Below are 25,128 nucleotides of genomic sequence, written 5' to 3' on the forward strand. Positions count from 1 at the left end.
TGTGTTTGTGTGCATGTGTATGTGTAATCCATTTTAAGCCTGTGTGAGCCCTTATATTGGCTAACGTGGCAGATCACGACTCAGGATCCTTATGATATAAGACATTACAAAGGTGCTATCGAGTACTTAAGTTATGACAAGACTAACCATGTGTTATTATTACAGAATCTAAAGGCATACCTATGAAATGTAGCTAAAGTGTTACCATATGCTTTATATCTTTTTGCACCACCACCAAGTCCCAATCACATTACATCTAATAACTCACAGTTTAGTGGTACTAAAAAGCAAAAACAGTTTACAGCTTTCACATGGTTTATAGCTTTTCTTCGTTCAGGTGTGGTGAGGGCAATCCCAGGAGCCTGGCAATTTGAGTGCCTCTTTCCCAGCGCCCACGCCTCATGCTGTGTGGTCTATAGATGGCACTGCTGTTCAGACTGCTCCTTTGATATACTACATGTTAGCACTTAGCAGTCTGAATCACCATGTAGCCAGCTCAGAGCAGAGCAGCTTGACTGCAGTATCAAACCCTCTGCTCTGACTACACGCACGCACACACGCATGCACGCACACGCACACGCGCAAACACACAATCATCCACACACACACACACACACACACACACACGCACACACACATACACGCACGCACGTACCGCACACACAAGCACACACACGCACACACACACACACACACACACACACACACACACACACACACACACACACACACACACACACACACAATCATTCACACAGCCAGGCATATGTTTCCAATGCTAACTCCCACATAACACATAATGGGAGCTCCCTCACCTATCTTTTTTTATGCGTGAATTCAATAGTCTGTGAGAACCTTTGAAACACGGCTTGAACAATGTTGTGCCATTGGAATCTAAATCTACTAAAACACTCATAATTCATAGGAAGCAAGTTGTATCAACACATCAGCGTAATATTTTGTACGTTTTACTGTTTGTCCCTATTTTCCCTTTCGGTTATAATATTTTTGCTTTTATAGATTGGCCTCTTACAAAAGAGGAATGAAATTGAATGGAATTCCATGTGTTACAACAAGGCCCTCCAATTTCGACCTCCACCAACCTCCACTGACACTCATGCAGCCTGATATTGACTGACTCAAGTAGATAATAAGGGGCTAATAATGACCTCCCTCACAGCACTTCACCTTGCCACCATGGGGGATTCCAACCGGCAACAATCTGATTGTAAGTCTCTACCACTACTCACCACTAACAGCCCCTGTGACTGCATCTAATTTAGTGGCTGAACAGTTCCCCCTACTTGGGAGGCCATCCAGCTCTGGGAGGGGAGGTGGGGAGGCTGGCTGGCTGACTGGCTGTAAAGGTGTATGTATACACTGTAGACCCAAGTGTGAATGTTGCTAGTATGATGTCAATATAACTATCAACAGATCATTTTCACGCTCGCGGCACGCAGAAGACATGCTTGAGGCGTCTCACACGCACTGTGTGGCTATTAACATGGGCCGTTAACATGGGCTGTGTGGCTGCTCTAACCTGTTAACATGGGCTGTGTGGCTGCTCTAACCTGTTAACATGGGCTGTGTGGCTGCTCTAACCTGTTAACATGGGCTGTGTGGCTACTCTAACCCGTTAACATGGGCACCGAAATGAAATGCACACATGCTACTGAGGATGACGTCCGCGTTAGGGTCCCGGCGTTAAGGAGCTCTCAGGAGAGAAGGGGACTCAACAAATCTCCGTCATGCCCTACTCCCCTCTCTCCTCAGAGAGAGGGGGGTAGGGGGGTGGGGGGCTGAGGAGAGTGAGGCTCTGCTCAGGGAGGGTGGCGTGGGGAATCACAAATCTCCGTCATGCCTGGAAAATCTCGGATTCTCTCAGCGTCTGTTCGGATACACAAGTGCACACACAGGACACACGGCCCTCCGATGGCCACACACACACACACACACACACACACACACACACACACACACACACACACAAGCACAGCCACCCACACACACACACACACACACACACACACACACACACACATACACACATACACACACACACACACACACACACACACACACACACACACACACAATCTCTTATTTTCCACAGTGTTGGGAACGGTTAATTCATGACATGGGATAATGGCCGTTGCTATAAGGACAGTAGGACACCCTGAGAAAGTTTCCCTGAGGAAGCATTCCACTGTTACTGACCCACTATTGAATCTCAACATAACATCCCCTAGAGAGTAAACAGCAAATAGTGATCTTATGAAAATAATCATCCTTTAAAATGTTCTTATAAAAACAAATACATCATGACAGTAACCCGAATTAGATGAAAGAGTCCCCATGTTTCTGGAAACTGGATATGTTTTGGAGATTCATTTTCGAAGAAATAATCTCAAAACTTTCGAAGAAGTCATTCATAGACTTCGGACTCCACTCTCGATAGTACCCATCCAAACCATCATATCTACTCATATTCGGTCACTTGTAAGAATAATGTTGCATTATGGGATACCCAAACAAAGCAAACCAACACAATGAACATCAACAGAGACCAGATCTCTCCTATGTGTGGACATTGAGAATGCATGGTAACTGACATTAAAACAAAATGGCTTTATCTTACATATTCAATTCAATTGTATGTTTTATTAAAACAATGAGGTCATATTTGAACATGAAAGGAGGTCGTTGGGCAGCACTGAAACCACTGAACAAAGATGGTAATGAGAATGGTGTGGTGAGAAGTAGAAACCCAGATGTTGACCTGGGCTCTGGGGGATTGACACACAGCTTACAATTGATTAGCCAAGGTCAATGCACTCAACCAATGAAATAACCATTTCGCTAACCAAATACATGTTTTATAGACGCAGCGTGAGATGTGCGTGTGTGTGTTTGTGTGTTTGTGTGCGCGTGCGTGCGTGTTGTGTGTGTTTGTGTATGTGCATGTTGTATGTGTGTGTTTGTGTGTATTGAGGGGTGACCCGATTGTTCAAGTGTGCCAGCTTTGAAACTGATCATGACGGAGAGCGTTCCAAATGACTTGCAGGAGTGCCAATCTTTGTTCTGACAAACTGTCTGCATCGATACTTGGCATTGATTAATCCAAAAAGCTACTTAATATCCCACCTCCCCTTTTGTGCACTGTTCGAATCACTTAAGCAGTTGATCCATACTGCTCCCCATGGAGATCAGAGTCAGTAACAGTCAAACCCCGTAGCTGGCATAAATCCTTCTATATTCTACACTATAGAAACATATACAATAACATTGCAAATGTCTGTTTTTGAGATTTGTGGCATGGCATATATACCTGCATTTTAGCAAAGAAATCCACATCTTTCTCAAAACACCTACAGTATGCTTTGATTAGCATCAATATTCATGAGGGAAAATCAATTACCGTATGGTAAAGGAGAAAGAAGATATCCTAAAATTCTTGAAGTCACTGACTCAGAGACACACACACATGGATCGCGCACACACACACACACACACGCACACACACACACACACACACACACACACACACACACACACACACACACACACACACAGGTGTGTTAGCTGAGGGGTTACATTGTCAGATTTTATTTCATACAACCGTACAACATTGCAGCCTACGCAGTCTGTTCCGACTGTGTGGATACAAGGGTAGTCACAGGCAATTTGGGACTGCTTTGACACCTGTGCGCTCCTTCATTTAAAAGTTATTTCATTTTCTCAAGTGATCCATATCGTGTTACAGGGGCCCCGTGAAATCCAGACCCAGATTAGCTTGACCTCAGTTACCCTGGGTTAGTTATAAGCACTCTAATTACCCCATAAACATTCATGGGACCTCCCCTAAACAAACACTGGACCAGGCCGGCCTGCAGGACAAAACAGACAAGACCAGACCAGCAGGACCAGACCAGACCAGACCAGGACAGGACAGGACAGGACAGGACAGCAGAGAACAAAAACCAAAATCAGACCAGACTTGACTAGAACAGAACAGAACAGAGCAGCGTAACACCAAATGTCCCCATCTCGCCTCCCACAGCTATGGACACTGAACCTTATGTCACCTTCAGTGACCAAAGGGTCCCTGTCCTTTCCCAGCATGCCGTGCTTCCTTCCAGGGTTCTAAAGGGTTCTAAAAGAAAGTGGGTCACCCATACGGCAGGGACAGCTGTGGGCCGGCAGCATGTGGAGTACAGGTCCCCTCTGAGGTGGCTTATTTTTATAGCATCCCTGCCAATGCTACACAATAACATCTCTGCATTCCACGCACAAAGACCTGACTCACTCTGTCTGGACTCAGTGGTACAACGTTACAATTCCACACACTGTATTGTAATGTACAACACATATTTATGGACTGTATTTCCCTTCAAAGTCTCACCCTTCTTGTTGGAAATTGTACTCGAACCAATACCGTTTAGATAGTTTTGAATTTGACGTACAGTTTAGCTACAGAACGTCACAGGTAATGTTTTCCGTCATCATTGCATGACGGCCTCAGGTAACTTTACTCAATGTGTTTTTTATTTCGTTTTCAGAGACATTACAGCACACAACAGACATAAGCACACAGACAAAACAGCAAAAACAAAACAAAACAAAAACAGAAACAAAAATAATAATAAATAACAGTTCACAGAGTACTTCTCATACATAATACAAAGCCATTTTTAAGAAGTAAGAGGCATTGTTAGACGTTCCACGTAAGAAATGAAAGGCTGCCACACTGCACTTAACCTCCCAGCTGAGCCCTGCAATGTGTATCTCATCTTTTCCACCTTGAGAAAGTACATGACATCACAAATCCACCTGCCAAACAAGGGAGGACGATCATTCTTCCAATTCTTCCCCTGAGATAACACCAAAAATTCCCAGAAAATGGCATGGTTCGATTACCACCTGCAAGCTCTGAGTAAAGCTCAAATATGGAGGACCAGAAAGCTGCTAGGCTAGGACATGACCAAAATGTGTGGTAAAGGTCAGCAGGAGCTTGTTTGCATCTATTACAGGTAGAACTAATCTCAGGGAAAATTCTTGAAAGCTTGAGTTTGGACATATGCATCCGAGGTAACTTTATACATCCACCATAATAAGTTCCCATTAGATTCTCTCTAATGACACCTCCTTTCGGCCAGATTGCTTTCAGAGGATTGTTCCACTGCATTTAGTCAACCTCTGGCACACCGTCTCACTCACAGTCTCACACATACAGTCTCACACACACAGTCTCACACTCACAGTCTCACACTCACAGTCTCACACACACAGTCTCACACACACAGTCTCACACTCACAGTCTCACACACACAGTCTCAAACATACAGTCTCACACACACCGTCTCACACTCACAGTCTCACACATACAGTCTCACACACACATTCTCACACACACAGTCTCACACACACAGTCTCACACACACAGTCTCACACACACAGTCTCACACACACAGTCTCACACACACAGTCTCACACACACAGTCTCACACACACAGTCTCACACTCACAGTCTCACACTCACAGTCTCACACACACAGTCTCACACACACTCACACAGCCTGTCTCTCACATACATGCTCACACATGCACATGCATATGCACAAACACACACACACACACACACACACACACATATTCTCCCTGTTTAAATGCTTAGTGGCTCTCGATAACATTCCCTGGATCAAGAGCGCTGACTGAGCAGAGCAAATTGCTCACATTCCTCGGCACTCGGACCAGATGGATTTGACTTTTCCTTTATTCCCAGCAATGCCCCCTGCGACTGACTTAGGAGACTCAATTTAAGAGTCTATTTCTCTGTAGAGTCGAAAATGCATTTAGGGACTTCCAGGGTCATTTTGATTCAACCTCAGAGTAGCAGTGGGGTATAGGTGTGTGAGCCCACAATAAGATTATTGGATTCCTGCCCAGCGAAACAGACTTTCCAAAGCTTGTTGTATTGATATTCTATCTATTGTAATTAACAAAGTGGCATATCTGTAACAACCAATATCAATAACATACTGCACAGTAGCAATAAAGTACAGGATTTTTAACGGACCTGGGGAGGCTGGTGGAGGTAGATACCGGATCATTCCATTCTATGCGTTCCAATGAGCCTGTCCTCCGATTTCTACCTCAACCAGCCTCCCCTGTAATGCACTATACTAGGAACATTAGTTCTCTTTAGATTGAATCTGCGATGTAAGTATATTTTCCTCCCACTGCCAATGTGTGATGCTGTAAAACTCTCTCTCAAACTTAAGATGAAATAATCACACTGATTATCCAGGATATTCAAGTGGAGTATGTTGCTTTGAGCTAGGGAAGGGACCACTCTGTTCCATATATTTGTATGTCTTATAATCAAGTGAAAGAAGTGAAAGAAAAAAAAGAAAAGGAAAAAGAAAAGAAAAGAAAAAAGGGAGAAAAAAGAGAAAAAGACAGACTCAGCTTTTGGTCTCACAGCTTGGTCTCAAATACAATATCTTAGTACATTAATCGAGGCCTATCAAATGTTATCTGTATGTTATTTTAACTGCATGTCACATATTCTAGTAGATAAAAAGAGGATGGAAAACATCATTAATCAACAGGAAGTAAAAGAGAAGTCATCTTTTTATTTCCTCTCTACTCCTTCCCGATTTCATGACTCAGCATTGTCCCGTAAACAAAGACAGTGTCCAAAAGCGATACATGACCTGGAACTCCTTGGAAAGACTTGAAGGACCAATATTTTGTGCACGCATTAATTCAGTCAACTTTTATGAAGTTTAATATATATTACTGTAATATACGTGCATGAGTCAATCACACAGTCATAAACATACTGTAGCTAAGGAAATATGACCTACTATCTACTTTAGGGATACGTGTAGGAAAGAACCTCCTTTCTTCTCGAGTATAACTATAAATACAGAATGACAATACCAGTGAGTATTCTTCAAAGGGCCCCTTGACAAGCTAAGGTACAGTGGATATTGTTTGGATTTACAATCCTGTTTAGACATTTCACGCAGATGATCTCATTGTGTCTAGGAATCTATAATAAGAAACATGTCAAATGTGTCCATTTATTTTAAACATAAAGTGAACATCATCATCATTATCATCATCATCATCATCAAGAAAGAGTTGCAGCAGATATTAGAGACTCAAAACTACACACAGTATTTCAAATGAGAACTGTTACTGTCAGAAAAATACTTGCGTTCTGTATCCAAAACAGAAAGCCTTGGGAGAGTAGTTTTACAGGAAGACATAAATTACAAAGTGCAGTACCTCGCAAAATATGCCTGGATACCTTTTTTGTTTTCCAAATGTTTAGTCTTAAAAAAAAGGCATATTGGAAGGATCATCTGCCCTGCTAAAAATATTACTCAGTGGGGTTACAGGAAGGAGAGCAGACATTGCAGACATACTGTATATTGTAGCCTACTAAGATATACCTTTTAAGAAAGACGGATTATGCTACTCACGAAATTCTAAAGCAGTTCAACTATCTTTGACTGCAGTGACGGTGCATTATCTGCAGTAATTATAACACAATTATGGTTGATTGTTTTTAGTTGTTGTGGAGAGTGAATTATACTGAAAGTGGATATTCCACCACAGGCAGACTGTCAGCTGGATAGAGGCCATTACAGAATATGACTGTGCATACTGTAAAACCCAAAAGCACTTAAGAGAATAAATTAGCATGAAAACTGGGGGCATTTCATGGTTCCAGCAATCTGCAGCGCAATCTGCAATCTATCTGTGGTGATTCACAATGGAAGGATAAATACCTTAGAACTAATGAATACTAATGATTAATGGCAAACACTGCTCTGTACATCTAGTCTAAGCATATAGTTAACTGGAATTGCACTCTTACAGTATATGCCAGACAACACACACTGCATCTAGAGGACAGCACTGAACAAGCCTGTATCACTACATTACAAAGTTTGATCAATCTACAGTACATCTTGATATGGAATGGATAAATCCTGATGTCCTCTCTGTATGCAAATTCTTTTTTTAATGGAAAAGGTCCATGTTTTTTCAGAACCGAACGAGGCCTTCATAGTTTACCCCTGTGGTGGCGGTGACAGACTGGGGAGAAGGATGTGTGTGTGTCTGCTCTGTTCCCTGCTCTGTGTGCCTCGGCCCAGCAGGCGGTCTGAGAGAGAGAGGTCCGGTCCAGGACCCTGCTGATTCCCTGACTGTGCAGCCCGGTTCTGATGACTCTCTGACCCACCCGGGAGGGCAGTATTAGACACTATTAAACAGACTCTACATGGCAGCTGCAGGAATTCATGCATGTATTACCCTGAGAGAGAGAGAGAGAGAGAGAGAGAGAGAGAGAGAGAGAGAGAGAGAGAGAGAGGGAGGGAGGGGTGGAGGGAGGGAGGGAGAGAGAGAAGAAGAAGAAGAAAATTAAGAAGAAGAGAAGAAGAGGAGAGAGAAAGACAGAGAGAGAGAGTGTATGTGTGTGTGTGTGTATGTGAAGGGGGGGGGGGGAGGTCGGCAACCTCCTCTGGAAAAAGATGAACACCGCTCAGTACATGCCCTCTCTTTTACTCAAAACAATCATTTTGCTTCCCTCCACTCTAGTCCTCACCGTGCATAGAAATGGAGTGGAGAGACCCATCAGAGCACTTAACATGGGACATTAAGACTACCTATATGTTAATGACCAGTTGAACTCAGCACTCTTTTATCCTGACAGTCAAATGGATTCAGTGTAATTTCCCAGGATACGGCCCAGGATCCAAAACAAATAGACTTTCTGGATTGAATTTTGTGCAAATGCTCTGCTTCATTTAATCCAAAAGCCCATTTGTTTTCGTTCCCCCTGTTTAAACGCATTTATCATTCTCAGAGAAGCTCTGGCAAACATTACCAAATGACATCAATTGTCAGGGTGCATAACTGGTATTCATCTGGAATTTACGCTACGCAGACACGATATTGGGAGGTATCATCCCTTCTGATCACAGGAGATCTAGAGTTTATCACTACCATACTGCACATTAATTGGAACAATACATCAATATGTCTCACATGTAAAGATACTAACTCACCACAATTGTTACTCTTTGAAAGGATGATAACCTAATTTCATGGTCTTGTGTGAGGTCTCTATGTGTGAGGTTTGGTTAATTTAAGACTAGTTAAGCCTCTCTAAAAGGTCTCAGATGTTGCCATATGCTGGACTTAGTTTCAGAGGAGGTTGATCCTGGTGATAAAGATCTGAAATCAGCCAACCGCAGACCTCCAAAGAGAATGAGAAGAACCTGGTTCAATAATGGAGTCATATCCCTCTAAATCACCATCTAAAGATCACACATCATCTCTTAAACCCTAAAACCCTAAAAACACCACCAATAATTACCTAAAATTGGAGGAAAACAGTATGTGCAATGTGATGTGTTATCTAGAAGGGGCTGTTTTCAACTACCAGTAAATATCTATGCCCAAGAAATGGAAGCAAAACAACCCACTCGCTGGTTATTTCTCATCTCTCTACTTAACCTTTGGATCAGTGGAGGCTGGCAGAGGTAAATATCGAGGATGGGCTCATTGTAATGCATGAAATGGAATGAGGAATTGCATTGTATCAAACACATGTACAGCAACATGCCCCTTCTAAAGTACCATTGGTATCGATACAAATCCATTCCATGCATTACAATGAGCCTGTCCCCCGATTTCTACCTCCACCAGCCTCCACTACTGGATACAGCATCATCAACATCACCACCATTGAGAAAGACATGCAGTGTGCTGCCTGATGTCTCCCAGCCTGACATCCCAGGATATTACTGGGAGCCCGGCTGTCTGTCCATGGCTTGTAACACGGAAATGTCATCTAGATATCTCCTCTTCTGCTCCCTCCACTCCTAACTCAAACCATACACCCCTGGCTACAGGCCAGATACTGTGCTAAAATTCCCCTTAAACAACTATGGCTGTACTATGAATGCCCGTAATATTCACAATAAGAAAATGTGAAAGAAATATGAAGGTCGTCCAAGAAAATATCAGGGGAGGAATGTTCCATGTGATTTGGCTGATATACCATCTTTTTGAATCACAGACTAAAGAAAACTAATGTTTCAATGATGACATATTGGTATAATGACAAATGCTATAATACAAACAGTCTCATTCATATATATACGTATATACAGGCAGCCGATGTGGAAAGAGAGGCGTAAAAGTAGGGTTTATGAACTGGTCCCTTAGGAATCGACCTCTTGAAAGGTGAAGCTATGTCAACAGTAGTTGGTGGCAGAAAATGTGTCTTTGAAAAGAAAAATCATTCAACCTAAAGGAAAATATTTAAAGTATGAAGTCCGGCAATGGTCTTACAGTACAACAGTAAAAAAGCAGATGTCATTATATTTTCTTAGCTAAAACTTCTGATTGTCTGTGTAAGCTGGAAAAGAATAAAAAACAATGGAAAAACACATCACTCACTATTTTCTGCACACAAAGGTAAATAGCTTTAGGCTGTTCTCAATATCATATTACCAACTTTTCAGAATGATTTAGCGAGAACACATAAAATGCAATCATATACGACCTCCAGTCCTGAATGGTCTACTTCTCCTCTATAAGGTGTGGGAGAGAAGATAGCATGCTTGAGTTGGGCCATCTAGTTGGGCCATCTAGCTCTTCCAATTCTGGATGGAGCTTCCAGAATTGGAACTGACTGACAAAATATTACAATTTAAAAGCATACCTGTGAGATTACAATAGTTGGGGCAACGTCTGTGATGCCAAGAAGCTCTAAATGCAAGGCGGGTTCCAAATATTTTATTAATCTTGAACAGGCAGCTGTTTGCAATAGAGAATGATTGGGTATGGCTGTGTTTAATGGTGCAGTGTGGAACATTTCCTTTGGCTTGTTAGTTGTCCTCTAGGACTGATGAATTAACGTTTTTTTCTCTTTACTAATGGGAATAATAAATCAACACATTCAAATGCCTCCAAGACGAATAACAATTAGGCAAAGAAAAATAGAGCAGTACTGTGAAGTACTGTACTTTCATAACTTTATTGAACACCAAAGGCAAGATGTTGAATGCTGTCCTGATTCTAATGAATGTTTCGATGAAAATGATTCATTTCAAGTTGAAAAGGATCATGAACTCCTAATGACACCGGACAGCAAAATGGCAGTGTGAAAAAGCCCCATGCATTGTCTGTGTTTTTTAGTTTTTTCCTTTTGTCTTTGTGACTTTGTACCAATTATTTAGGAAAAATGCATAAAGAAAATTGGCAGGGTCTATCCGGAGTTATTTTGTGCAGTATGGAGGGTAGAATGCACAGAAATGATACATGATACAGAGGATGAATAATGCTATCCAGCTCCAATTGATTGTTGTCTGCAACAAATATGTCACGGTCTGGTGAAAAAGTCTGCATGCTGGCAATTCTTAAGTTGCGCAAATGACCAAAAAGCTTCTTGAAATTAAAATAAATAAATATATATACATGTATATTATGAAAGTTTAAGTGTTGAAGAGCCCACTCAATATAACAAACAACAGTTTTAGGATCACTTAATACTTACAATACCAAAAGCAAGGACTGTGTGATCATCTAATTATGTGTAGTTATGTGTTGTAACATGTTGTGATGTGCTAAACATGCAGTTAGATGTTCATAGCAATGTTTTTCTTAGCTGCTAGCTAGCTACCAATGCGATGGTAGCAAATGCATCTGTTTTGATTCAGAGCGATTTTCTGTTTGATTGGGTTGGTGTACCAACATTCAAATAATAATGATGATTGACATACAAATTATACATACATAATAATGATTTGTATGTATGACACATCATTTGAAAGCTTACATTCTGCACTTTCATATTCTGTAAAAAAAGAAACTGAAAAATGACTTTGCCCTACTCACCAGACCCTGTCACAAATAAATTGTATTGCCCGTGTAAATTGTAAATTGTTAAAATATTGATGGAAATAATATTGATTTGTATATATTTTGTAATCAAGGCACAATTGAAATAGAGACCTTGGTCTCAAAGGGACTCCCCTGAATGAATACATTTAACGTCAACGTTTTAGTAACCATGGTTACTGAAAAGTTTAGCAACCTGGTTACTGATGTGTGGGGTCCTCCATTACCACTCTTTCCTGTAGGTAAGGTGGCGGCCTAGTGGATAGTGAGTTGGACTGAGGGTCATGAGTTCAAATTCCACCTGGGAACGCCACCACTATGCCCTTGAGTAAGGCACTTAGCCCTAAGTTACTCCAGGGAGACTGTCCCTGTAATCTCTAATTGTAAATTGCTTTGGATAAAAGCGTCTGCTAAATGCTTAAAATGTAAAACATTAGCAAGAGTACCTTATGTTGTTCAAAACTACATGAGCCAGGAGGCCCGAGGGCAGGGAGGCCAGGCCACACAACCTCTGCTTTAGAGATTACCACCCAATGTGCTAACACAACACAACCATAGCATAACCATAACATAACCACAGCATGACCGTAGCATAACCACGTAACGGTTCACAGTAAAAGCCGTGACGAGAAACAGCAACAGGGTTGGGAAAAAGTGGACCAATACACAAACAGAGCAGAGTGAGCAGAAAGCAACTATTTATGCAGGCAAATCGTCTCTAAAACCTAGAACTGAATATGATAGGCTTTTAAAAGTATGTGAAAATGTGTTTTCAAAAAAGCTGAGAACATGTTACAGATTATACAAGGTAGTATAGTATGGTCAATTTAAAAGGCCCACTTTATTGGAAAAAGCATTCAAACATGAAATTCAGATTAGAAAATGCACAGTATATTGCAACAGTTTACAATGGCATCGTAATAGAGTATGACAAGATAACTTCGACAAAGCACACCCTAGTGGAAGATATTGATACACCAGTAAAACAATAACCTTGACATTTATGATTTAAGGTTGCCAACATTGTGATGTACCATTAGCTACCCTACTGTGATTTTCATGAAGCAACCCACGTAACATGTAATATTCTGTGTTACAATACAAGGGATAGCTAAATACGGATAAGCCTACTGGATTTCCTCATAATCGCTTAACATTATGAAATCCTTTAATTTCTGGTAATGACATCTCACTTTCAGCCTTCATATTCCTTCATATGTTTGATTGGCATATTAGGAGTCCCTGGGACCATTACATCTATTTCACGTCTGAGAGGATTTGGGGAGCTTAATAGAGAGAACATCAATCATCATCAGTCCGTCCCCCAAATAATTCCCAATGTTTGATAGATGCTAAGGTATATCAAACTGAGGAAATAAGTTCAATTCCCAATCTGTGCAGCACTTGAGATAAAAACCACTTAAGACATCACAAGCCATCAGAAGGTATTTGAACTTGTGAAGTCATGGTCTTTACTGGAAAGACGTGTGTTTTGTATTACACAGCCCATACAAATGGAAACAGATGGATACGGTTAAACAAAATGGGTTTTTATGGAAACAAATCAAATTATGCTCTATAATACCGAACAGCACAGGACTGAATAGCATCCAACGAAATGACATACATTATTTATTATTGTTTGTAATACAAAGAAATTAAATCTTCAGCCCAAAAATGTGAAAGTAAGGATTTGAGCCACAGCATGCATTACTAATCAAATCAATTAAATCAATCTTTGTTTTTCCTCATCATAAATGATGTCTCCTTATGTGCTTCATGACTATGATGAATCTCAGATGATGATATCAGTCATTACTCTAAATTCTCTCTAAAGTCTCATATAACCAGAAAACATGAAAAACATTCTAAAGCTTGTTATTGAACAATTGACTTCTGATGATTTAAGTCCCATCCTAGTTAGGCCTCTGTAGTTCCTCTAATGCCTCTTGAAGGACACTCTTGGCGGGAGTGAGGCTGGTCATAGTAGGCCTATACTGTAACTGTTAGAGCTCTCAGGGATGTACATGGAAGAGATGTACACTGTATGGATAGGGGTCTTGTTTATCCAAGTGGGGGAAAGATGGAGGAAAGATTTTAGTTTGGGGAGAACTGTGCCTGATGTCTGGAAAAGGCCAGTGAAAGAGAGATTTATCTAAGCCTAATGTAAACTCTGAGATGCAAATCACATCTCTAACTGGATCACCCATCCTAAATGAAAGTTGTGCTTGGAATATTATGTGTAAATCCATCATGAATGGAACATCTTGGCTCGATAGCCAGCGAGTTGTATAAACTAAAACAACCTTGAAATTCAAAGAGAGGTTCTCTACATGAGGAGGAGCGGGGTGGAGATATGCCAGAGGAACATGCAGCCAAGGTGCTGGTGTTGCACATACATCAGAGAGGAATGTCTTCAAAACACTAACAACACGTCCTCCCCTACACTTGCCAAGATAACTCAAGTTCGCTGCCATTTCTTAACTCCTTTTGCGGAAAAGCATGGAAGTTGTCAGCCCCCCGCCCCCCCCATAAACCCACTGCTTATATTCCTTCTCACTCTGCTATAATGAGGATCTTACAACACCTTGTCCACTGATATCTTATTCCAGATAATGGCTAAATGTTGACATTAGCATAGGGATTACAATATGGTATCTCTGGAGGTGAGGTGAGGTGAGATACATTTTTTTTTAAGATATAATCTTGGTTTCCAGATGCTGGGAGAAAAAGATGCTGTCGGAAGTTGTAAGCAAGCCCCCCCCCCCCCCCCCTCGAAACGTTGTTGCTGTACAGGTTCCACGTGAATTGCCCGCCATGACCCTCCTCCTCTGCCCCCGTTATTGTTCACAAACCGATGTGCAAGCATTGCACTAAATGAAAACATGGAGTTAGCTGAAGAAGTTCTCGATACCAGCATTTCATAGGTGAGCAGTGTGCATTCAATTATCTTTTTTTTTTCTTCAAATCAGGTTGAAATCCCCACCTCCATTTTCATCGGTAGAATCTGCCGTTGATGTCGTTCGTGAAGTTCACCTGATGCACCTTCTCTCATCAGCACTATCCGACAGGTGCACCGTCAGACAGAAATGGATAGTCTGGTTGAAATGGATAGTCTGACTACTCTGAGTTAGTGAGGTTAACAACAATACAATGACGCATAAAATGGAGATTTGGAAAGGCTTCGCACCTTGCCGACATGCACTGATGAGGACAGGTAGGGTTTAAGAACTTATCCCTGACTAGTGATGATAAATTAGGCAAGTATTTCATAATGCTTAGAATAACCATGATTACAAGTGTGCATAATAACAAACAGTGATACTAATAACTTCAGTAGACAATACTATCTACATTCTAAGCTCCTATAAACACCACGGTTTAAATGTGACATGTGGGATCATTTGCTTTGTACAACAGCTAACCTCCCTCGCCTACGTCATTGACCTATGACCTCTCAACAATACAGGGGGAACCCTGAGAGTCCAGCCCTATACCCACATTAGAGAACCAAATCCATGAATTTCTCTGAATCAAACAAATCAACACCAACTATCTCATTGAGGAGAGGCTTCAAACCATTCACAATATTGAGTGAAAACAGCTGCAGCTGTCCTTTCTTTCTCAGAACAAAACAGCTGGATTTTAAGTGTCTCATCACTCTACTAAAATCACAGTCCCAAGTCAAGGGTGGGTCAGGGTTTTAGTTTAATTATGAACTATGTCATGTCTTGTAAATGAGTGACTGACTGTCGACATTTGCACATCCAGCTTATAATTCAGGGCTGCATGTGTCATACATAAGCCACAGTCAAACAATATTGGTCTAGTAGTTCAGTGACTGTATTCATCTTGTGTAGCCATACCTCCAAATCACACTGTTTCATGCCTCCTTTTAGGTCTAGAGAAATTGTTGATTGCTGATTCAGTTGGAATAGAGCTCTGGCTGGTCACATTTTGATTGGCTTTCAGCAGAAGTGATGTTTCGAGAACAACAACTCCCTTTTTCGTTACTCTTTAAAAGCCTAAATTAGTCAGTGTTAGCCAACTTATCAACTTAGCTCACATTTCGAGAAAGATATATTTTTGAAAATGTTTACATTTCTAAAGTGGTTTGATTTTTCCTGGTATTGTAATTTGGATGTTGGAACTACCCCAAATAACATTTCAAATGTAAGTTATCAAGTACAACATATACAGCCGTAATTGATATAGTGAAATGCCTCGAATGATTGGCTGTTCTGTTCTGAGCTGCCTATTGACTGATTGGGAGTGTGGCAAGCACGTTAGAGGTCTCCACCGGTAGGCCTCCTCTAACACACGTCTGCCTCAAACTTTCCTAAGCTGTCCGATCAAGGTGAGAAGAAAGACTGGGATTCTAGATTACGACTGTACAAACCTCAACCATTCCATAAGAACGTGTTAACAAGGTGTGCCAGGTATTATAAATCTACTTGAATGTTTCTATTGCAATCTATTTTCATCAGTATTATCCAAGAAACCATCTGCTGGTGGCTAATTTTAGCAAATCTTGTTTCAACCCAAGAGCTGTTGGGAAATATTCAAATGCTGGCTTTGCCTTACAAAAGCTATTTCCACATACTTACTTAGTAAGGACATTCAGAACCACTGTAAATAACAAGAGCTTATCATGTAGATGTATTGATTCAGTAACATGCTTGTTACAAATGGTATGCTGCAGCTGAATCCAGAATTGGAAAAGAAAAAGATTCCTTGGTAACTTGAGTAACAGTCGGATATTCATACATCAAACCATTATTCCATTAACTTCTACAGACCGTTTATCTTATTGAGAAAACTCAAGTGAATTCATCTTGAGAATGTTGTTTATAATAGAATAAAAGTACAGCAAATTCATTATCACTTTGCTGCCATTGGGCCCCATGGGGTTTAAACAAGTGCACAAAGTAGCATACACATTTCCTGTTACACAATTGCCAGTTTTGAGAATACTGTATTTCGTGATTGCCTGCCACGAAATACTATTGCTCAATTCCGGAGAATTTCTCTGACTGGTCTTTTACAAGGAAGATGACAGCATGTTCAGTTACATGCATCAAGAGCTTGCCTAATGATAAGGTTTCCTCTAATACAGAACACCTGGAGCGGATGACTGTGGCGGATATTAATCACCGTAAATTGCCTAATATTTCTGTCAAACTTAAAAATGTTTTACAAAGAGTTTCCCCCCTTTTTTTAGGCAGAGTAATCAACTCTCTGCTTCATGACAATCGAAACGCCTAAATGCCTGAAGAATGCCAAAGAATATAACACACCCAATATAAATAAAAATGGGATATTTGGCAAATTACAGCAAGTATTTCAACTTCACACGTCATGCTATATGCTTTGAAAAGACTATGCTTTCTTGGGAAACACCACATGCCTGGTCTTTGTTGTGACACCAATATCCCATTGAAATATTGCTTGATTCCAATTCACTCTTTTTCAAGATATTACTTGATTTGTTATGCTTTCAACCAACATTAATTCAACCGACTGGTAGAAACATGAACCTTAAAGCCTTTGACATGAAAACAGTGAATAAAGAATGCTTTCAGGTTTTCAGAAGCACTTTGATTGACACCCTTGATTGCTTGCATGACATGCTTTAATGCCACCTTCCTCCGCAGAATATTCACAGTTAAATCATCCCCCCCCAGCCAATGGATCAAACTATAGATCTGGAAGAAACACAGAGAGTGTTCAGGCTGTGCTATAGAAAGATCCTTCATCATCACAGTCAAAGGAGAGATGACAATATGGACGCCCCACAACAGCAAACGCAGGCCTTTTTCCTTGTTGACAGACGTTTAGAGGGAAACGAAGTGCACAATGCTACCACTCAGGGGGCAGATTATTTCAAGGCACGTACAGTAACATCTAATCGCAGTTCAAAAGCCGACCTGAATGTTGCAAGTAAACAAGAGATGGGATCACCGGCAAGTCTCAGAGCCGTCATCCTCCAGAGTTGAGTTAAATAAACAATTCTGAGGTAATCTTTCTGATGAATGAATAACTATTGGCAAGGTGAAGAAGATTGTCATGTTGTTCAACTGGGGTTCATTATAAGAAAGACATCTTTGCAGACTGTCAGTTTCATGTATTCCCTGTAGTCTCTGTACAAGACTGGGTTTTCAAAACTAAACCAAAGCAACTCTTTGTGCTTTGCAGGAGATGGAAAATAACATCTCTAGTGAGTCGATGGAGAGGGGGGGGGGGGGGGGGGGGGGGCAACGACGACACTTGTCTCCAGGACTATTGGTGCTGCATTTGTTTGAATGACTAATTAAAATAGTTTTGCAGAGATTAATTACGTTTTTGGGTTCAAGGCTGCATGTCTTCCCTCACAGGGGGGTAAAGAAGAGAAGATATCCACTGAGTTGCTGATTCTTATGGCCTTTAGTCCTTTTAGAGTAAACTGATTTAGCACTGGAATGCTTGGGCTTAGCAGGAGGAGAGGGGGAGGAGAGGAGCACACAACAAACCGCTCAAGACCACCAGAAATATTTGGAAGAATAACAAAGCAACAATTACACACGCCACATATCAATTACGTGTGACCGTTGCAGTGCTGGAAATGCTCCGTTGCTCTGAGCGTGGCTGAGCTCTTTCTAACTCTCCAAAATAGCCTGTGTGTAGCATGCTAGCAGCTAAGCGAGTGTATACAATTACTCAAGTCAATGTAATCATTGCCTCAAGTAATCGCAAATTAACCAACCCAATGTAATAAACAACTCCCATGTATAGACTGTTTATCCTCAACAGTTATTGTAAGAGACCATGCTTCACGCTGTGATTTTCAGAAACTGTTTTTCAGAACCTTTTTTCTTCTGTTGTTGTTACCATCCTGTTTTCATTCAGAAAATAAGTGGTGGAGGGTTTCATTGAGCAAGCCAATAAAACATAATAGCACCTTATTAATCTTTTCGTTTCCTCAAACAGTCACTCAAACCAAACAAATGCAAATAGCTCTCTTTGTATAAAACAGTCAGGTTGTAGTAGCACTCTGCCCACTTAAAACAGGAGGTGTCTAACCCAGTAAAAGCAAGGGCAAAATGTGCCTGCACTTGTACACATGAGTTAGTCATTTCTCAGCCAGACAGACAGGGTCAGAGTTAGGCCGTGGCCTTGCGGTAGGGCTGCGTGTTCTCTTGTTCTGACTGTGACACATTACTGCTGTGGCATAGGGTGGCCAGAGGTACTGTTTGACAATGTTAAAATAATGGAACTGGACTGAGGGTATGAACAGATGATAATATCGGTATATACTATGGTCGGCATTGCTAATGCTTTGAACCAAAAGGTGATGTGAGGTCTACGACCTGATTATGCATCCTTTGTTATTATCTATCTATCTGATATCATTTGTACAATATTTTGCTATGCAGTTATACTGTCATGTAAGTGCTACTTGGGATACCCGATCAAGTCTTTGTTCATCAATAAAGGAAAGCATTTGAAATCCATTCAGAGTTGAATGTTGATCAATATCTCAAACAATAACTTGTATGGACTCCATCCGTGATTACTCAAAAGGTGTAGGAAAAAAATGGTATTGACATTGGCCGTGACGATAAGTTCCATGGTAATGTCTGGCATGATGATAAGATTTGATTTCATCAAAATCTTTGATACCACACCAGAGAAACACAGAGAGCTGCTGATAGCCAGTCGTGTGTTAACTTGTACAATGCAGGTGGACTGAAATGCACCCTGAGCTATGCAGACTCCTTTCTTCCTCCTAACACCCCTGTCTTTCTTCTTTAAATAAACAAGATGCCAACAACAGGGCACTCCAGCCAATAACCATAAAACACCCTAATCATTTAAACACCGCATCTGATGGCCGTGGGACATAACCGTCAAACGAAGTGTCAGAGCATGCTCAGATTGAGTTCTGCTCAGGTCTCAGCATACTTGTGCTCTGGGCTGTGGCAATTAAGTGAGATTAGGGCTCCAACACCTTAATCCCTGAACTTTCAACAAAAATGGTATGTGTCACTGACAGAGTTTGAGGACACAATAGAGTGTTTACCTAACATGCCATATATATGCTAGTGTCAGAGAGGAAACACAGAGAGGAGCAATAAACCTCATGGCTATCTCAGTGGAGGCTGGTGGAGGTAGAACTCAGAGGACGGGCTCATTGTAATGCATAGGCTGGAATAGGTCCGTCCTCTGATTTCTACCTCAACCAGCCTCCTTTGCTATCAACAACTTGGTGTGCCTATTACCATGTTTGAATTTCATTGGATTTAAACATGTTGCTTTGTTGAAAGAGGGTTCAGGTCAAATTGCACACAATTGACTCTGAACTCAATCAAATCAAAATGATGGACAGTGTTTCAACTTTTGTGTTAATGAATATGTTTGATCCATTTATAGTTGGTCTTTTTTTTTTTTATTTTTTTTTATTGTCTATAGTTGGTCATTTTTAATCTTTATTTTTTATTTTGTATAGCCTATTCAGAAATTACCGCTTGGTTTCTGCTCAAGGTTTATGAAAAACCATGGTACATCAGAATAATAATAATGCATGCATCTGTCTTAAACTTGGACAATATTAATAGAACTGTGATATGATAACCTAATTTCCTACACATCATATTGCAATGAGTCCGTCCGACTATATCTAAAAGGGAAATCAACCTACCTGTAGCACGTCGTCACTTCTCCAGTTGATTTTAAGCAAGGGTATTTAGTTGTTGCAATCTTATTTTCAGAACAGGTTTCACTGAAAAAGAATGACATTAGGCCTGACATATTAATTATGAATGGCAATAATCTATCGCCCAACCAGTCCGCCTGATGCTTTGTGTCCACAGCAGTACAGCGGCGTGCGTCAGGTCAATCAATCAATCAAAATCAATCAATAATAATAACAGCGCACGTACCTGTCTGTGTCATCTTGATCTTCTCTGTAAGTCCAAAGCAAACCTCGGGAGAAGAACATGAATATCACAGCTATCATGAGAGGAGTTCCTCTGCCTTTAGAGTTCATCGCCTCAGATCCAGTCGCCTCCAAACACCTGTAGTATCCCTGGATCCGACAAGAAGGCTTACAGGACCCGAGGATGGGAGACGTGAAGTGATTGGACAGTTAGTTCTGTTGCCTTAACTTAGTATCCCAACTGCGGACAGGCTCTGCGGTCCCTCCCACCGCCGACCAAAGATGTGTGCCTGAATCTTTGCTTTCTTTCACATTCATAATTGCGCATATTATTGCCTAATAGGTGATGTTTCTGCATTCAACTATACTCCCACACTTTCTTATCACACCACTCACTCGTGAAGCGTGCAAGTTGAAACTTTTGCCGAGCTGTGAGGAGCCAGCCCTGGGCTACCGACAAACCTGGCCAGATGAAAGACACATCCATCCGTGAGAGATGCTTCGGAGCATGAGACTCTCATATAAAGGTAATGAGTTCCAAATCATTACACTCTTATAGCTAAACCATTACGCGAGCGTTAAACACGCACGCGCACGTACGCGCGCGCGCGCACACGCACACACACACGCACACGCACACGCACACGCACACGCACACGCACACACACACACACACACACACGCACACGCACACGCACACGCACACACACACACACACACACACACACACACACACACACACACACACACACACGCGGGAATGTTCACTCCAATGATCTTGACATCTCTGCCACCACCCCGTGGCCGAAGATAAATCGGTAAACTCCCTTGCTTTTAACTTATGGAGTGACATTTATCCTAAAAAAGAATAACATTTACAAGTGTTAATGAAAATGTAAAAATTATAATAACTGCAGAGCAGCCACAGTATTCAACATGGCTGAGTTTGTGCATAGCAAATGAACATTACTCCGACTTCAGACATCAGTCACACAATTATCATAGGACAACATTTCAATTAGCTTTCACATTGTGTTGAACTCATTTCCAGTTCGGCTGGTAGCAGGGTTATTATTTCCTGCAGCGAATGCCTTGCTGTGATAAGGTACATGGAACAGACTGTATTATTGGGTATTGCCATAGCGCTCTGTTATAACAAACACCAAGTTCATTAACAGTGTTCTAACAAGAACCTTTTTGTTTCATGAACTTTCTGAAATACTCCCCCATACAGTGTAGTAACATCTGCTCTGCGCCACTTGTTTTGACTGTACTGCTGCGTAGCGTAACCTTTCTAGCATCCAAACTGTATAAACTGTCCATTTATATCCACAGAATACCAAACCAAATCGGAAATTGAATGTCATTCTACCGTAAATCCATACAGATTTAATTCACTCCATCCCAAACTTCAGCACTCACTCATTCTCCTGGTAAACACAGCCATGATGGGACATGTATGTACTGTAAGCAGCGGGAGGCCATTGTACAGCCCAGAGGGATCTCTGTCTGTTGACCCCCACACGACCTCCAGCAGTGACCCAGAGCTGAGATCATCCTGTGTGTGTGTGTGTGTGTGTGTGTGTGTGTGTGTGTGTGTGTGTGTGTGTGAGTGTGTGTGTGTGTGTGTGTGTGTGTGTGTGTGTGTGTGTGTGTGTGTGTGAGTGTGTGTGTGTGTGTGTGTGTGTGTGTGTGTGTGTGTGTGTGTGTGTGCTGTGTGTGCGTGTGTGTGTGTGTGTGTGTGTGCGTGCGTGTGTGTGTGTGCGTGCGTGTGTGTGTGTGTGTGAGTGTGTCAAAGGGCAGAGGCCAACAGTAGCAGCTACGGAGCCCCAGTGGTCTTTTGTTTTTCAGGAAAGGAAAGTGGTGTGGCATGGCAATGAGCTGGATAGAGGATGCACAGTTTGGCTTGAAGAAGAGAGAAGATGGGGGAGCTGCAGGACTGGAGGAGGAGGAGGGGGAGGCCTTCCGATCTATGGGTCAGAGGAGATTGACTTTAGAATGTTGTTAGTCAGAAGGATATGACTGAAATATAAATAAAAGAGACGATGCACCCTTACACCATTTATGTCACCATCAGTGGGTCCAATATCAATATCCAGCCTTGGTCTTGGTCTTTTTTCTGTGCGGTCTCAGTAGTGAGCAGACAATGGCTCTTCTTGAGACTCTCCTTTTAAAGGACTTCCTTTAGAGCAAGATGATTCCAGCTCTAGCCTGTTGGGTTTGTGACAGTGGTGTACAGGGCATAACACCCACACCCACACCCACAACCCAGTCCACCCCCTCCACCCCCCCACCGTCACTGTTTAGGTGTAGTTCTCCCTCTGGCCACTTGATGGCCCTTGAATCTCAGAGAACACCTTAGCCACCACCGTCATCATCGACAAAATGGATGACGGCCTTTAAAAAATACCAGGGTGCGTCACTCACGACTCTGGGGTGCGCGTGCTGTGCCATTTATGTTCCACCTGTTTTGATGCCTCAGCAGAAGGAAGCTAAAGGCTGAAGGAGAATCGTGGATATGTCTCTATAAAGGACCCTGTAAAGAGGAGACACATGTTTAGGGGTATTGCACAGTAGGATCTTAGGGGGCTTGTTTTTATTTTTTTAACCCTGTGAAATCTCTGGTCCTGTATTCAAAGTTCTAAAGAGGCCTAATTTGTCAGAGTGTAGTTGTGTTTTGAATAGGTACATCACCCTTGACCGAGAAGCCCCCCGGACTCAAACTGTGTAGGCCTAGAGTCAAAATAATGTGTTTCCGCTGCATTCTGTTTATATCTGTTGCTGTCCCTTTTAAGTCTATTCCTTATTACTTGTGTTCATGTGTCGTCCCCCCCGGACCTTATGCATTCTGGCCTTAATCAGATGTCTCTCTCTCTCTCTCTCTCTCTCTCTCTCTCTCTCTCTCTCTCTCTCTCTCTCTCTATATATATATATATATGTGTGTGTGTATTGTCTGCCTCACACTTGCAAGTGTTTATATGTTTGTCTGTCTGTGTGTGTGCGTGTGTGTGCATATGCATATGCATGTGTTTGCGCCTGTGTGTGTTTAGTTGTGTGTCTCCTTCGCTGTGCCTGTATGTGTATCTCCATGGGCCACATCAAGACACGTGTCTCCCATTAGCCCCCCTCCCCCCCGAATGATTGGGGCAGCTGAGCCAGGGAGTGACCTCTCCATCCATTGCATGCAGCCTGCACAACCACCTCTCTGGGCATCAACCTCCTCCTGGCGGGTGCAAGAGAAAGGGTAGCTGGCAGGGGTTTGGGCTGTGCTGGTCTGTGTTGGTGTATGTGGTCAGCCAGAAAGATGGAGGGTCTGGACACCTCCTAATGGTCGACAGACAGGCACGTGACCAGTTTTTTCTCTCTCTGTCTCTCTCTCACACTTGCACACACGCACAGGCTCTCTCTCTCTCTCTCTCTCTCTCTCTCTCTCTCTCTCTCTCTCTCTCAATCATTCTCTATCTTTCTCTTTCCATCACCCCCCCCCCCCACTCCCTTTCTATCTCCATCCCTCTCCCTCTCTCCCTCTCTCCCTCGCAACAACACTGCACAACACTGCAGTGAGTCTCTGCACATGCCCAGACTAGAGTGTGCCACTGCAAGTTTCCGCTCGAGGGAAATCTGAATACAGCTCACAGCTCAAATCGTTCTCACGACTCACAAGTTAACTTATGTTTGATAATGAAAAAAAGCACTCCTACAGTATTTGCAAAGCAAATCCAGCCTGTGTGTTTTAACCATGAGCCTATTCTCACAGTAAAGTTTAGCTTTACATTTCAAATGCAATCATTGACCAGAGGGGTTTGATTAGAATATGTTCAGCTCACCACATGCCGTCAACTGATTTTGTATATGGATTATCCATATAAAGCGAAAATACCAAATTGAAGTATATTATATTAATAAAGTAAAAATAAAAATATCCATAAAGTACATCCATAAAGGATCCATCTCCATACAGTGCATGTTCATGATAACATAAACAACAGATAGCTTTGATGTAGCTTATTAATTCAAACAGCTGTGTGTCCCTCATGGGTACAGTAGCTGTAGCCCTCAGGCTGATAGTATAACTGGGAGACTAGGGATTACCTTGTCAGTAGCATTCAACCTTTTACAAGTCATAACAGCAATGTCCTTGGGTTGGTCCTTGGGTTAGAGAGAGTGGGCTAACACAGAGGCTGGAGAGGCTTCGGCTCAGCTGGTTAGTTACAGTACCATAGGAAGGATGGGTTTGGTTCAAACACGTCAGGTCAATACCCCCATGCTCTTGTCTGGTTGCAGGTTCT

At 41.9% G+C, this 25,128-nt stretch overlaps 1 protein-coding gene across 1 annotated transcript in view; it reads right to left on the reverse strand.

The window, feature by feature from the left end:
- The window catches only part of ccbe1 (collagen and calcium binding EGF domains 1), a gene marked incomplete at both ends in the record, with an annotated part of 33,092 nt that extends 12,142 nt beyond the window's left edge, over positions 1-20,950 (reverse strand). The window contains 2 exons of the mRNA XM_080529616.1: positions 20,603-20,683; positions 20,844-20,950. Of these exons, the coding sequence (XP_080385742.1) occupies positions 20,603-20,683; positions 20,844-20,950 (188 nt within the window). The remainder of the gene's footprint in view (positions 1-20,602; positions 20,684-20,843) is intronic.
- Positions 20,951-25,128: the final 4,178 nt, after the last annotated feature.

The sequence above is a fragment of the Nansenia antarctica genome, assembly GCF_963989245.1.
Source record: "Nansenia antarctica genome assembly, chromosome: 4".
In the NCBI taxonomy this organism is placed as follows: domain Eukaryota; kingdom Metazoa; phylum Chordata; class Actinopteri; order Argentiniformes; family Microstomatidae; genus Nansenia; species Nansenia antarctica.